The sequence below is a fragment of the Athene noctua genome, chromosome Z (genome assembly GCF_965140245.1).
Source record: "Athene noctua chromosome Z, bAthNoc1.hap1.1, whole genome shotgun sequence".
NCBI lineage: Eukaryota > Metazoa > Chordata > Aves > Strigiformes > Strigidae > Athene > Athene noctua.
Window position 1 is genome coordinate 28009982 of NC_134077.1, and position 16751 is coordinate 28026732.

At 40.3% G+C, this 16751-nt stretch overlaps 2 protein-coding genes across 8 annotated transcripts in view; one reads left to right on the top strand and one right to left on the bottom strand.

The window, feature by feature from the left end:
• Positions 1-7467: 7467 nt before the first annotated feature.
• ATG12 (autophagy related 12) lies at positions 7468-11934 on the bottom strand. The gene is made up of 4 exons (XM_074932801.1): positions 11735-11934; positions 11442-11578; positions 8919-8981; positions 7468-8549 (listed from the first exon to the last, which is right to left on the bottom strand). The coding sequence occupies exons 1-4, from the start codon at positions 11901-11903 to the stop codon at positions 8490-8492; spliced, it is 429 nt and encodes a 142-aa protein (XP_074788902.1). The 5' UTR covers positions 11904-11934; the 3' UTR covers positions 7468-8489.
• A 115-nt stretch (positions 11935-12049) lies between these two features.
• Positions 12050-16751, top strand: part of AP3S1 (adaptor related protein complex 3 subunit sigma 1) — a 36778-nt gene continuing 32076 nt past the window's right edge. The window contains exons 1-2 of one of the 7 annotated variants that reach the window (XM_074932145.1): positions 12050-12259; positions 15633-15724. In XM_074932145.1, coding sequence (XP_074788246.1) covers positions 12191-12259; positions 15633-15724 — 161 coding nt within the window. In that variant the 5' untranslated portion in view covers positions 12050-12190. The remainder of the gene's footprint in view (positions 12260-15632; positions 15725-16751) is intronic. The other 6 variants (XM_074932143.1, XM_074932144.1, XM_074932146.1 and 3 more) reach the window with 6 other exon arrangements.

Genomic DNA, 16751 nt, shown 5'->3' on the forward strand with positions numbered 1-16751 from the left:
TTAAATCCTGAAAAAAATGAATTATGCTCCTGCTGTTAATACCAGAAAGCTCAGAACTTTGATTCCTTTGCCACAATGTTGATGGGATCATTACTGATGCCTCTAAATACTGCTAATAAAACCAAAAGGACATTTTATCCCTTCCTATGTTACAACTAAGGGATCGGGCTGGATGTACCTTCTGTAGTTGCAAACTGTTGTTATTTATTATAGCTCACCTATATTGCTGTACCAATTTGTTAATTTTTTTTTTATTACCAAAAAAGTCAAATTTCTCTAGTAGTAATAGAAAATCTAATGCTTTTATTTGCTCCTGTTCAAAAGTGTTTACACAGTTTTTCATTTTGAATCATTCAACATTACTTGTTGATCCTGAAAACTTCCATAGGAGTTGATTACTTGATTGCACAAAAATCATTAAGAACAGTATTTATGGCTCTCCAGCTTGTTTTTGCTAATACCCCATTGAGAAATGCCACAAGCATCTGAGCGCATACAGCAGTTAACAGATTCTAGCTTCAGTCACCGAGGGTATCTGTCACTGAAAATTTAAAAGAAGAGAGCATTGTAATCTGCACAGCATGGGAATTGTCTTCACATTCTCATTTGCGTTTCTTATAAAGGACTGTACAGTTATTTTACTCATTTATTTTTATTTCTGAAAATCATATATTTATACCACTACAGAAGTTAACTATTGTGCATATTTCTCAACTGTTCTATTATTATAAATACTCTGTGGGAGGCTTTATTCCAACAAGTGTAAGGAATGTTGTAACTTTCAATTTTATAGCAAAAAGCTTAGGTCCCTTTCAATACCAACTACTTAAAGTTTTTTGAAAAATAAGTCCAAATTTGAGGCAAAGGGCACAGTGATTTACATCTAGGTGTCTTACAATGCAGGATGTAACACTGCAGCTCGTGTCCAGCTCCTCAGGAGCTGGACTGCATACTGGTAATGGTATCATGGATAGTCACATATCAATGAAGGTTAAAAAAATACAGAAACATCATTTTTGATCAGACTCTACCGTACCAATATGCCTCACAAATTAGGTCTCTTTATCTTTGAGTAGCACCAGTTCTCTCAGTCCTTGGCTTTTCATGATTAGCAGGTATTATACTTAGTACTATATTCACATTAAATAATTGCGCAAGAATTACATTTGCTAGTTCCTATAATCAGGGTTTTGCACCTTGTTTCTGATAAAATAGCTATTGAGCTTTTAATGATGGCATACCTTGATGTTTCTTGGAGATACGTAATGACATTTGGTTCTCCTGAATCTGTATGATGCAATGACATCTGCAGCATGACCAATGGGTACTTCATACTTCCGTGTTTTAATACCACAGTGCCTGAAGTGGATATATATTCTTTGGGCTATGGAGAAAGAGCAAGCATGTAGCTTTGGGGAAGAAGCGTTAAAGGTCTAAGGTCTTTTCCCATATTTCACATTATGCAACCCCTGTGAAAAGCACAGAACCTTACCAGGTTCACACAGGAAGTGAATCATTCTTGCATTCTTCAAGACATAGCTTCACTGAGAGGTAGAGAGGAAACCAACAAACTACTCTTGCTGATACCCTGGCAATTAAAACCTTGTCTTGGAAAATGGCAGTTTGGGCTTCAATCACAGAAACCTTGCTTTATGGATAAATGCCCAACAACTCAACTATTATCCAAAAGAAAGGTGTAAGCACTTCAAGCAGTCATCAGACATGACATGTAACTCCAAGAGACTTACCAGCTGAAGTGCCCAAGCATATATTGTCACCTTATCTCCTACTGGGGTGCAGCTCATAAGCTTTTTCTCCTGAGTTATTGAGAAAAAAGTTTAACTAAGATTGATGGTATTAATGAACTCCAGTGTTAGACACTTCACACAACATACTGGGCCTGAATACATAGCTTGGGATTGAAGACTTTATGATGCATCTTGTCATTCTAAATAAAAATTGTGGGCAAGCTGAAAAAGGGATCCAAGGTGTCCGAATCCTCAGGCTGTTGAAGCAAACAACTATACTGTGTCTCTTTGGCTTGTTAGCCTGGACAGAGAATAGCACTTCAACCCAACAATGAGTATTTACATCTCCTCCTCCAGATACTAGGATTTTCACCTCTTTACCAATGGTATTAAGTCCCTGTTCACCTAAGATTCTTTATGTTTGCAGAGAGGACTTTTGCAAGAGAAAATCTGGATCTGCAGCTATTCTGCAAGTGTTGGGGCACATGACTCAATGGCAGTACCCTTCGGAGGAAGCTTAAAAGAAGAGAAAATTTTGTCGTCCCGATCGTAATACAGATAAAAGGTTAATAACCTGTGCCATGGAAACTCACCTTACTGAAATAAAGTATTGTGTTGTGTAGCCCCAAAGCATTACAACTGGGTTACTGCCTTTTCCTTCAGCTTTGTATGATTTAAGGACTGCATCCTGCATCTGAAAACCTGCAGTGCCTCAGTCTAAGATGCCTAGAGTTCTGTCCCTTTTATTTCACGTGAAGGTCTTTGACACTTGGAAGTATACCAATTGCATGGAAGAGAACTTTTGGGTTTTAATCAAGAGGAAACATAAGAAAATGTTTGTTGCAGACATCACTCAGATCGCTGTTGGGAAGCAATGCACATCTAAAGCAGCAGTTCCCAAACTCTGATCCTGAAGACCAAGATAAATGATTATGGAGCCCTAAATCCAAGCGGGATGGATGACTACTTCTGGGGCTGTGGAACAGCACTGCAGCTGTTCCTCAGACATATAACCTAGAAAGTGAGGTTGATCCCTCAGTACACAACAGTTTTTGCATAAGAAATGCTGCTTGCACAGTGATTCACAAAAAAAGCCTGAGAACAATTCATATCAAACATAGATCATACAGTGAAACATCACAGACACTACAAAATGCAGTAATCAATGAAACAAGGGCACCACATACTAAGTCATGCCATACACTGAAAACACTAACAACTGCTAAACAACATGTGGACTGCTGAAGGAAAAAAAGAAACTGCACTGAAGAGCTATGAGGCATTAAACACACAGCACAGAAAGGATCCTCAGAACAAATCAGTTTGATCCACTTTTGGTGGGAGGTTAGTATATTATGCATGTGTTCAAAATAAAAAATAAGAAATAAAATATTGACATTTCTCTCCAAGAAAAACACTTTAAAATAAATGTCTTTTCTTTCAATTTGCAGTATTGATATGAGAAAGCTGAAGTGCTGGCTGGTCTTCTCTGCACTATTTACTGTGTAGTTTTCTGTTTGGAGCCCTTCTCTTCTTTGAGGTTTTCTGTTTCAGAGCTGAAGCGCTCTTAATGTGTTTTAGTTCCCAAGAGTTGCTAGAGTTACTAGTTCTGTTACCAAACTTGGTTTGAGGGTAAGACATTTTTGTCTAACATCATATACTGATTTTTGTAATTGCAACATGTAACTTGAACCTTTTTTTTTTTAATGCTTAAACCCTCCATGCTATTATATTTTAATATTATATTCAGTCTAATTGATATATACATATAAAAATAATTGTCATGTGGAATTACACCATGAGAAGATAGAGAGCAAGGACACTGAGACTCCTGTACTTTTTCCTAAATCTTACTAATTAATGTCTGTCACCTACTTTTGATAAGAAAAGGTATGAGTGAATTGAGATGTGTTAGTACTTCCTCACCACCTATAACCTGCATCCATAGCAAAAATCTTGCAGAATTTAGCTACTGGTATGCACTTAGAGAAAGCATGTATGTGATGATTACATGGACGGAAAGCTGTAGAACCATTTAAAAAAAGTTCTAAGATTGCTCCTGAAGTTTGAAGATGGACAATGTTTTTCTCCCCAAAGTTTAATTCTTCTCAATGTGCATATAAAGGATCAAATTTCACCTCGAATTGGGACTGTGTATCTACTAACAAATATCCCAAGGACTGTCCCCTGGCACAGAGGCCAACTTGCAAAGAACAGTTTGCATCCACATTATTTACCTTTTAGTCTCCAGAACAGGCTGGTCACGTGCAAGTGCCCACCAGAAACGGTACCTTGCCGATTCCTCAATTGTGCAGAGGCCAAAGCTTGTGCCAGCAACTGTTCTACCCATTAACTGTACAGATGACTGAGCTACAGTCCCCCAGAAAATTTCCTGCCACTGCTGAGTGACACAGATGTAGTGTGATTGGCTTAATGTTAAAAGCTTTTAATGTGTTTATTTTTGTCTCTTTTTTGTCAACAATGCGATTCATTCAACCTTTCTTAAACTACCTTTTTATATGAAACAACATATAGACAGACAAAAACTTCTGGCACGAGGTCAAAAGTTTTCTCACTAAAATACAGTGAGATGCACCTGACAACTCATGGCATTATGGATACTGAAGCAAGTGCAAAGCAGGGACAAGAAAAATATGTAGAATTCTAAGATGTTTAGCTTTGGGAGCATATTGAGTATGATGCTAGCAAAGCTGAAGCATGGTCTCCACAAGTAAAAACAAACACAGTTAACGCGCTTTGTCAAATGTTCTTCTCTTGATAATCCCATAAAAACAAGGCTGAAAACACTTTTTGTTTTTTAATGCATATGGCATTTTATGCAAGCTTGCAATAGAGTAATAATCAGGAAAAACCCAGAGTTAAAGGCATTTTTCCCCCTTTTTTGTCTCATCTCCAAGTATGAAGATGTAGCATAGTAATGCCTTGAGTAACCTTTGTACAACATCCCTGAAGAGTCATTAAGACTTAAGGACAGTCAAGACCAGGGCAAGCCAAAAGCTTGTGCAACTAAAAGCAGAATTTGATCTGTGAATTGAGCATGAACAGCAGCAACGGATAAACAGAAGGCGCTTTAGAGTTGAGATGGAGTTTGCAGAATGGATGGGTGAATTTCCACCCCCTATCTTGAATTTACTGTAGATGTTTATGTTGTGTTTATGTATGTTTATGTTTGTTAAGATTATGTTGTGGGGATAATTAACACAGACACATCTTCTGTTAATACCAGCGGTAGTTCTTCAAGACTGAAAAGTAAAGCTGACATTTGCTCAATATGCACATAGCTGACATGACTATGTATATAATTTCACTCTCCAGGTAACTTTAGTTTCACTCGGCTCCTTCATGTCTTCCATGTGCTTTTAAGACTAGTTCAAGCTACAGATTAGAAATTTGTAATTAATGCTAGTCTCTAAACCATTATTTGAATAATAATTTCTCTAAATAATGGCTCCCAGGTTAGAGGGTTTGAACTTGGTGACTTATCTTGGAAATAAGGTAACTCAATTTTGCATAACACTATTTCTAGTATCAGGATGTTGTGAAGTACTAAGTCTTTCACAAAACTAGTATTTTCATTTCCAGTAGTTATCTTTATTTCAATATTTGGAAAAATTCAGTAAATAATTTTTAATTTGCCTATTCTGTTAATTCAATTACATAAAATCAAGTTAATTAAGTCATATTACAAATATTGGTAACTCAGTATTGTAGCATCTTTGGATGGAACACAATACTCTTCCAAGTAAGTCTACACTTCTTTTTTGTCTTGTACAACTCTCACAGACTTGCCCAAAAGGTCAGTCCTTACTTTCATATCCTTTTTCCTCTCACTGTAGCAATTGAAGTCACTTAAACTGTACAGTCAACACTTTTGCTCAAGGCATACTGAATACAGAGAACATACTTCATGTTCTACTTGAGCTTCTGATGTTTCTAATTTACTGGAATTATTCCAGTAAAGGTAAGTACATACATTTTAAAGCATTTCAGGATCATTTATGATTTCAGAACCTGTAACTGTCACTTTTAAAATATGAGATTTAACATGTCTTTTGCAATCTCTATCTTCTGTAAATTCTACAAGCAACCTGCTGCTAACCATTTATTTGTTCACCCAATACATTATCTACTTGACATGTTTGCAGTCTAGGCTGTTATTTAAGAATATGCACAAGGAAAAGTTTCTACCACTTGGAACAGCCACACCCTGACTCCAGTCCAAGAGAGCCCACTGTCCTTAAGGAGTAACCAGAGATAAACAAGCACTGACTACCTCTTTGATGTGAGAAGGTAGAAAATTACAGAGAAAAGAGGCAAAAAGGAGGACTCTGCATAAACAAGGTAGAGAAGCTACATGGGGGAAATAGTAGAATTGTAACTGGCAGCCGTTAAAAGGAAAGGAACAGAATAAAGGCAGCCACTTAGAGCTTTCAGGAAACAGAAAGCAAGAGCAGGATCAGGTGTGTAGACATGGTATACTGGTAAACTAGGGGTGAAGAAATAATTAGTTGGGTTGGAAAAAAATTAAAAACAGAAAAATGCTGGAATAAATCTTGAATCTTAAATAAGTAATTCAGATCTGCAGGAGTAAGTTATCCAAGTTCAAAAATGCACGTGGTGAACAGAAGAAATCCAAAGCATTACTGTGGGGTTTATATTACTGTACCTTTCCATTACTATTACATTTGAAGGGATTGAGACAGGGTTTTTTTGTTTTTCAACTTCAGAGGATAACAATTATCTATAGATTCAACATGAAGGACAACCTTCTACCATTAGCTGGCAAGACATAATGACCCACAGTTCTTCATCTCAAGATCCTAGTGGGTTTTTGTTGGGTTTTTTTTTTGTTTGGGTTTTTTTAAACCAAACTAACTCTCCCCCCCCCCACCCTTCTTGCATCACTTCTGACGAGCCCATGTGCAGTATATGAGCAGTTTCATTTAAGATCAAATGAGGTAAAAGGCACCAATAGAACACTCTTTTAAAAGAGCCAGACTAGTAGCTTATCTTAGGCAAACATACTGCCACACAGGAGAACAAACTATTTATATTTGCAAGGCAGGCAAATGGACATATTACGAAAAAGGCTGAAAAAAAAAAATCTAGGAAAAACTATGCAAATACCTTTGTCCTTGTGTACCCTCTAGTGGCTGTGCAAGGTTACAAAGGCCTCGCAGTAACAGAACTGAGCAGGCCATTTCCTCAGGACAACCAGAGTGCTTACCTCTGCAATAATTCTCTTAAAGAGACAGTCATGAGATCAGGGTTCTGAGCAGGCAAAAGTATGGGTTATTTAAAGTGTTTAGGCTTACAATCAACACTGCCTTGTTAACTTAATCCAATAAAACCAGGTTTCCCACTTAAAAGGTTGAAAAACATATCAAGCTATTCTAATAGGAAGCATTCGGGGCATGTGCCTGTCTTACTGTGCCATGTACCCAGGCTGCATGTAAACTGCAGCAACATCAGAAAATTAAGCTGAGTATTTGTTTCCACTCTTAGAAGACTTCTGGAGAACTACCTGATACACAGGTTGCAGAGACCACATAAGAGCCACTTACACATGAAACAGCAACAAACGACTCAAGACTATCATACAAGCACGCTTTAAACTAGAACAGGCTGTTTTGTCTGTATGTGCTGAGGAAGTGGATTACATCAGGGACCAATGCTGACATCCAGCATAAGAATACTCCGCAAGCAAACAGCTAACATTTAATTTAGTTCAGCTTAAACAAACGTAAAAGATTGTACAAGAGACATTTAAAATAAAGTGACAGAAAACACCCCCCACACTAAAACCCTCCAATACACAAAAGCAAAGTTCAGTACCCTGGTCAAGGTGCCAAGGGTGAAAAAAAATCCTCTCCAGGGTGAAAAAAATTTCATTATGTTATGATTTAGCAAAAGAATGTAAAGTGTATTCTATTTTGTTGATGGAACATGCAGCTGGTAAAACAGGAAAACAGAAAAGTAGAATGTACAGAACAGGTTTTTAGCACCTCATATCTATTTCTTCATGAACTGAAGCTCCAACTAAAGATGCAACAGCAAGCTGCATCATTCAAGCAATGATGTTAGTCATTAAACTGTGCCAGAAGAAAAACCCTGGCGACTGCTGAAGTGTTCAGCCTTCAACAAAAAGCTACACAATCTGGGTGTGAGGAAAGTATTTGAGGCCTATCATTATGTTGTGACATATACATGACATACTTCCACTTCCAAGACGAAGGCGGCACAGGGTGAACTAATTAGATTATATACCAATACCTACACATTAATTATGAGAAAAAACATCAAAATACGGTCTTGAAATGACATGAGATAATACATATTCAAGATGAGTAAAAGGGAACTTTTATCTTCAGTACAACATACAGGGCAACAGAACTGTCCAGTCAGTTCTCCAGACAAATACGACAGTTTCCCTTTAGATACAGCAGCTGCGAACTCAGCAGCAAGACAATTTGCTCTACTCTTAGATGGCAGATGCAGATTTGTTTCTTACCTCTTATGTACATCAGAAAAATGCTACATGATCGCGTATCCTAGGTAGCTTTTATTTTATGCTATTTATCTGCATAATTTTTATAAACGCACAGCCATAAGCAGAAATGCAAAAATCCTTCTTTCTGTGTGTTTACAGGTTGAGTTTAATAAAGTCAGTCCCTTTGCCATTTTTGAAGACAACACCTAAACAACTGTAATGCTTGTCATTCATCCCCATGCCTGAGTTTTGCAATAATGTAGCACAAGCTTGCCATCACTTCCAAAACACTGCAAGAAAAAGAGAAACCAAAACAAGAACTGTTAGATTATTCATAGGCTAGCATATACATGAAGCAACAAATGAAGAAGCCCCTCACCAGATAACTGATTCATGGAATACTGTCACTGGTAACAAAGCTCTCCATCATAATGGGAGGCATGACAACATACTGCATGTGAAGGAATGCATTTCCAGAGACTGTATGAAGTCATGTCTCTTTAGTTCATATTCATACAGATCTGTGAGTATCAACTACATTACATTAAATGGAAGATATTACCACAATGGCTAGGAGCAGTAACAGATTTCAAGTGCCAGAAGTATACTGACAAATTCTGCTTAGCACATTTGGAAAGGATATTTAAGATGAAAGTCACCTCATAGAGGGTCCCAACTTCTTGGTCTGGAGATGGAGCAAAAGACTGGTTTACGTATATGAACTGCAAGAAAAAACATAAGATAGATCTCCCATAGATCTCATGGATCACAGATAACACAGAGGAAACATTCTGCAGTCAGAGGTGGGTAAATCTGTCCTCTGTTCACCATCTGTTTTATAACCTTTGTAGCCCACAATACCACAAATCAGTATTTTCACTTCATTGTGGATAGACAACATGACTTCAAGGAGTCATCTCTGACTGGCCAATCAGACCAAGCCAAAGCAAGCACAGAATCACAGAATCATTCAGGTTGGGAAAGACCCTTGGGATTGAGTCCAACTCTAAGCCCAACTCTACAAAGTTCTCCCCTACACCACATCCCCCAGCATCTCATCTAAACGACCCTTAAACACATCCAGGGATGGTGACTCCACCACCTCCCTGGGCAGCCTATTCCACTGTCTGATCACTCTTTCTCTGAAAAATTTTTTCCTAATGTCCAGTCTAAACTTCCCCTGTTGCAGTTTAAAGCCATTCCCCCTTGTTCTGTCACTACTTACCTGTGAGACCAGCACCAACCTCTCTACAATGTCCTTTCAGGGAGTTGTAGAGAGTGATGAGGTCTCCCCTCAGCCTTCTCCTCCTCACACTAAACAGTCCCAGCTCCTTCAATTGCTCCTCAGCAAGCTGACTTCCGTCTCCTGCAAATTGACCCATTAGTCTCACATACAGCAGCAAAAAGTAAACTCACTGGTTTAGTTCTTACTCTTATTTCAAGTTTCCATACCATTCCCAAAATTCCAAATTTGCTCAATGAGAACAAAAGTCACAGAAATTAGAATTTTTTTGTTCTTTTTCAAAGTTTTCCTTTTCACATCCTGCTGCTTAAATCACACTGGAAGACTCCATGCTCCCTCCGTGTTTGTTTTTTTTGTTTGTTTGTTTGTTTTGGGTTTTTTTTAGCTGAGACAATGAGATGGCAGTTGATCAATTAAACTGTTGAGAATATCCATGAACAGTAAATAACTGAACTATTACTCTTCTTTGAGATATTGAGCCTTGGGAAAAAGAAACCCTTAATGATTTCCAGGTGAAAGAGACGGCTAGTGAAACCATTTACACCTATATGCTTGAACAAGAGCCTCCACACAAAGAACACTGATTTCACCTACACTTTACCTGCACATTTGATTATTTTAACGAGTCTAGCTTTAAATTTATACCTTAAATGAAAACTTTGAAGTGTATGGATGTAAGAGTTTACTGCTAATTGCAAAATAAGTACAATCATATTTCTGAAACTGTTCCAGCTCTTCCAGTGTTATCAGAAGGACACTTGGGCCTCACAGGAAGGATCACCAACGATGTGCTGCCAAACTACAAGTATTTCTAAGCTACCCGTTTTAAAAGTACTGTTCTATGACAGTAATTAAACTGTTTGAGAAGAAAGCTGTACTGGGTCTGGCTGAGCTGGAATTGGTTTTCCCCTGTAGCAGCCCTCATGGTGCTGTGGTTTATATTGGGAGCTGGCAGGGTGTTGATAGCACCCTGGTGTTGTGGCTGCTGCTGAGCAGGGCTTACACAGCACCAAGGCTCTTTCCAACATTTCCCCCCTGCAGTGGGACGGGGTGGGCAAGATCTTGGGAGGGGACACAACAGGACAGCTGACCCCAACTGACCAAAGGGATATTCCAGACCATATGACGTCTGCTCAGTATAAAGCTGGGAGAAAGGAGGAAGGGGGTGAGGTCACCCTTGGTCCTCCAAGGCAACAACTACTTGTACCAGAGCCCTGCTTCCTGAGAAGGCCCCACAGTGCCTCTTCATGGGAAGCAGAGAATAAATCTGTTTTCTCTTTGCTTCTGTGCACAGACCTTTATTTCACTTTGCTTATATTAAAACTGCTTTTGTTTTACCCATAAGGGTTGTTCTTTTTCCTCATCTTATTTTCTTCCCCCTTTTTGCCCTATTGAGAAAAAAGATGGAAGAGGGGAAGTAACAGAGGGGCCTGTGGGTACTGGCATTTAGCCAAGGTCAAACCACCACAGAAGCAGACACCAATATTCAGAAAGTTAACCCCAAACACTTCATACTTTTTCCCAAATACTCCTTCCATATACCTGACTTACACAGTTATGCTGTACATACAAAGCCTTCACTGAAGTGCACTGCTGCACAACATGCACACAGCTCTGCACGGCAGCATCAGACAAGAAAATGGAGACACTGCAAAAAAACCCAAAGGTTGGAGCTGAGAACCCAAGCAAATCTGAACTGCACCGCTACAGCTCATCTCAACATTACACTGTGGTACGTACGCTGAACAGACTTACTGGTGCTCCTACCTACACCAAACTTCCTTCCGAAAGCCGTAGTCTAGATTCAAACAGTCTCCTGCAAGCTGTGACAGCTTGGACCCAGGGTGAGCGGGGCTCCCTGCCATGGCTGCCTCACTGCTTCCCCCGCGACGCATCGGGCACGCCGGGCCAGGCCGGGTCGACAGGTGCCTGCCCCTACCAGCTGCTCGGAGGCCATCAGCTTGAGGAACTTCTTGATGAAGTCAACGAGGCCCTGGATGGTCCGGGTCCGCTCCACGGCCCACTTCTTGGTCTTCATGATGGGGGTGTCGCCCACGGCCTTCAGCAGGATGTCAACTGCGGGGGAGGGACGCGCGTGAACACCGCCGGCCGCGGTCCCGCCCCCGCCTCCTCATTGGCCAGAAGCACCAGCTCCCACCACCGACTGGCCAGTGCACCTGCCCGTCGCCGCACAAGCCCGCCCGCCCCGACAGCGCCCGCTCGCCCCATTACTTTTCTTTTTCGCGTCGCCGGCAGGGTCCTCGGTGCCCGGCGAGCCGGCCGGAGGAGGAGCCGGGTCCGAAGCTCCCGCTGTGCCTCCGCCCTCCGGTGCTTCCTCCCCGACCTCGCTTCGGCCGTCGGTCTGAGGCGAGGCAGGCGCTGGCTCCTCGGCTTCCGCCATGCTGCTCCGCGAGCGGCGGAAGTGACGCCACGTGAACCCGCTCCGCGGAGTGTTTTGTCCCTCGCGGGCCGCCGGTTTCCCGTCAGGTGGCGGGGAGGGGCGCGTCACGTGCGGCAGGACTAACGTCTGCGGGTCGGCGCGGACGTGGTGCGCGCGACCGGCTGCCGCCGCCCCGAGAGCGGGGGGAGGGGGGAGGGGGGAAGGGCGGTGAGGAGGAGAAGGAGAAGAAGGAGAAGGAGGAGGAGGGGCGCAGCGAGCCCGGCGGCTCCCGCCGCCGCCGCCCCACCATGATCAAAGCCATCCTCATCTTCAACAACCACGGCAAGCCGCGGCTCTCCAAGTTCTACCAGCGCTATGTACGGGCGGGCCGGGGCTGCGCGGGTCCGGGGGCGGGGGGCGGGGAAGCGCGGCCGTCCTCCTGAGGCGGTGGCTCGTTCCGACGTGCTCTCCCTGGGCTTCTCTCAGCACCGGCGGTCCCGGGGTGCGGCTGGGGGGGTTTGTATACGGCGACCCACCGGCCTGAGCGCGCCCCGGCGCCTGCGGCAGGTCGTGCCGCCTGCTGATCAGCGCTTAAGGCAGCGGCGTGGGCCGAGGGCGTGGGGAAATGGAGAGTGCTGAGACAGGCAAGAGCCGTCAGTAAGGAAGATGAGGTTTCGAAGAAAGCTGTTTTACAAGCCAGTGTTCTTTTCACTGGAAATTGTCCTTTAGTAGTACTGCCGGTGAAGGACGTGAACCTCGTCCAACGGCGAACTCGGTTTCCTGAGCTTGTTTGTGGAAGAGCTCTAAACTCGCCCGTGCTTTTCAGCCTGACTTTCGGTGTCTCTGATGTAGTGCTGCGTGTCTTCGTGCTGTGCCAGAGGTGTTAGAATTGGGAAGATGAGTTTTATGGGACTCATAGGTTCAATAAGCAGAGCTTTTTCCTTTGAAAACTTAGAGTACTGTAAAAATACAGTTAACATGAAAAAGAAATGTGAGATAGAAAACTGGATTCTTTTACATGAGAGAAGGCAGGTAGCAAAGCAGCTCTGAAAGTGCAGCGCAAACACTAGATCTGAACCAAAAGAAAATGCACCCACAAGGAATTGAGAAACAATGTGGAAACAGTTGATTGAATTCAAGGATAAGATATTTTTTAGGTAATGGTTTGATCATATACTGTATTTCCTAGCCTGTAGGCTAAACTCTGCTTGGGCTAACCTTGAGCTTTAAAACACAAGAAAACACACCGGATGCTTTTCAGAATTACATAAACAAAATACTGGTTTTTAATAGTGCCATTACTTCCTTGCATTTGTGGCCACTTGCAATTCTATTACAGAAGTCATATTTAACTTTTTGGAGAGGGATGTTATCTTACTTCTGCATCTCAGAGCCTAAGTGATGACTGTGACACTTCAGCTTGTGGTGTCAGGCTTTTAATTAAAGGAGGGTAACATACAGGTCATTGCTATGGATGACTGAATTTGATCCCTTCTTCAACAGACAATACTGGAAAATTTAAATATATATTTGTGAATCTATTTTTTTTCTTTCTCATCAGTTCTGGGTTACCAAGCAGATGTCCTTCGTTTGCCATATCTAATTTAAAAATTAAAATGCAATATGTTCTCACCTATGCCTATTGATAAGTTTGCATCCTCACTTTGTTGTTAATAACTGCCTTTACAGAGCTCCAGTAACTTACTGAAGAAGTTGAGGGTTTTTTCGCTCTTCTTTTTTCCTGTCCGTGTGGAGGTAGCAATTAATTGTAGTACATAGGTGAAAGACTTTGTGAAGGTGTACAAAAGTTGCATTAATGTGAAACAGTTAACTGCCATTCTCGTCTTCCATTCAAATGTAATTATCTTTTTGTGTTTTATGTTACTGTTGTGTAATCAAAGTCCTGGGAGGGGAAGAAGCAGGGGAAGGAGAGGAGTGAATGACAGGAATATACCAGATTTTTCTTGTAAACTCCATTCTGCTCTACTTTCATAATTAGAATTAGAACAAATAGTGCTGAAAATAGGGTCATATGTCCATATAAACAGAACACCTTGAAATTTTGAAAACGTGAATAGCAAATGAAATGACAAAATTATGTGATTAGTGGTTTCCCTAAAGCTTTGTGATGTACAGAAACGGGTGCAATTGCCTTGATTATCTTTTTGTGCGTGGTTTCAATAAGGTTTATTTATGGACTTTTTGAAACTTACGTATACTTCACTGTTGTTTGAACCAGTACTGGAGGCAAATCTCAGGGTTTTTTTCTACAAGTAGAAGCATTCCCTTCTTTCCAGACAGATTAAATTTGGTCAGATCCATGAAAGAAGTATTTGTTTGCTTCATGATACCAAAACTTGTATGTGTAACTTTTTTCTGTGTGAGAATGGAAAGAGTTCCTACTGCATAAAATAAATAATCTTTTGCAATTGGGTAGCAAAATAGTAATTTGTGGCAATTAAATAGGAAGACGTATGTACTGTGGTTTTATGTTTCAGAATATAGACCTGTGGCCATAATTTCAAAGTTAAAAATAAGTTTCTGAACAACTTTGTGAATAAGGGAAGATTCTGAAAACAGAAGTTATTTTAAATACTCAGTATCTCAGTTTCTTCAGGAAAAAAGATGCATTGTCTCCTTCCTGGTACCATAGAAAATATGGGGGAAGTAACAGAGATAATTGCAGCAGAATAAAGCAGGCACAATTTAAAAGACAGAAACTGTAGAAGCAGAGGAACCTGCACTTCCTTGGTCTGTGTTTTACAGAGCAATTTACTTGTGCAGGAGCTTTCTGCTAATGTCTTTGTGGATTCTAGAGGTTGTTTATAAAACAACACATGAATTTAAGATGATGAATGCAAACCACACAGATGCCAGGCTTTTTTTGCTTAACAGTCATGCAGGGTACTGCACTGTTCTAGCTGAAATCACATGCACCAGTTTTGCTTAGAGTGTTTGTTCATATAATGGTTTAAAATGCTGACTTACATGCTTGGGTACTGATGGGGGATATCTGTGCTTGATAACTTTAGGGGTTCTGTGCTGTAAAACAAATCCAGGATTGTAGGAATTTTATCTAAATTTTATTGACTTTAGAAATACAGACTTGTTAAAATTGAGTCCACTCTTAGAGAAGGGTAGCAAAAGCAAGTATGCAGGAATGAATGAGTCACAGTGGGGATTCAAGAACGAGTCACGTGAATTCATAATTGGAAGTGAGAAGTTCCTGATCTGCTATAAGGAAAGTGAATGGCTTAGGAGAACCTGTTACTCATGAAGCCATTGTATTTTAAGCTCTATCTGAAAGAGTTATGTATTATGGGTTTTTCAACTTCCCAACCCCCATCAGGCTTTTGAAACTTCTTGTTTCCCCCTTTGTTCATGGGTGAAAGTAGTTTCAAAGCATGTCTGTAGCTGTTGAAGATATGGTGGAGATAGAAAAAAAAATCAGAATACTTGAGAAGTCTTCCTGTTTACTTGAAGAAACTACTTTTAGATGGGCTTTTCTTAGAAGTTTCTTAACTACTTTTTTCACAGTTGTCTCTCAGTAATGTATTCTGCAACTTGTAAAAATGTATTTTCATATTGAAATGACAAAAACAATATGCATCTTGTTAATTGGCAGATTTAAGGCTTCAGAAGTAGATAGTTTGAGGGTGTTGATATACTTTGTATTCTATTTATTCGCTCTGTGTGCTGTGCATTGTTAATCCATTTTAGCTTGATAGCAAAATATGTTTTCTTTCATAGAGTGAAGATACGCAGCAACAAATTATCAGAGAAACTTTTCATTTAGTATCGAAACGTGATGAAAATGTCTGTAATTTCCTAGAAGGAGGATTGTAAGTATCAGGTTTGGAATAAATGCCCTTATTGGTTTGCTAATATTACTTCTGATTATAATACAGCTTTTCACAGTTGTGCTTTAAATGCCATATCACTTGAGATATTTTAATACACAAAGAATAATATGTTGCACCAGGTATACATACTCTTTCCTAATGGAAGCATACATACATATATATCTATGTAATAAAATGAGTTAGGCAATAAACCTAATTTCTCCTAGTGCTGTAACTGACGAAGTGCCGTATCTAGTGCTGTAATTCTGTCAGACACAAGGTGGGGAAGAAACAGGCAGATTGTACCTAACTGCTTTCCCTAGAATCAAGCTAAAGATTTCTGATCTCATTTGAAGAGGCATTGGCATTTGCCATAAGCATTGTGAAAGTTAAAATATTTTGTAGTTGGTACTTTGGCTTGAGCTCCTAAAATTTGATTGGGCAGTATCTGATAGTAGGATTACTCAGGCTTTTTATCAGGTCTCAGGCTTGCTATATAAACTAGGAAGGAAAAAAAAAAAGGTTTTAAATATGCTAACTAATGCAGTTTAAGCCAAGATTTTTTAATTTAATATAGGTGGAGCAAGGTAGGAGGAAAGCCAGACTTACGTCTTCTGTCTCTAGAACTTCCTTGAATCATCTTGGTTGCTTTTTTAATGTGGTCTTGCTTTAGTTGAAGAGAAAAAATTTTGAAATGGAAAAGTTTTGAGATGTTAGTCATCAACAGTAAATAGTCACTAAGCCACCTTCAAGGAAAAGGGATCTTAATCGACGGAGGAAGCTCAGGATTTCCAGTCTAAACACAGAGATTGTCATAGCCTGTTAAATATTTTAATTATGGAAATTTCTGTTTACTGGAAGTTAGTATGTTAATGCCTACATTTGCTGTGTGCTATCAGTTAAATGCTTAGCTGTACCATGTCAGCTCTGTCTTTCCTGATCAAGATGATTCCTGATTTTTTAATTTTACTATTTTTTAAACCAAATTAATTCTCTTCCAACTACTCAACTGTTGATTCTATTGTTA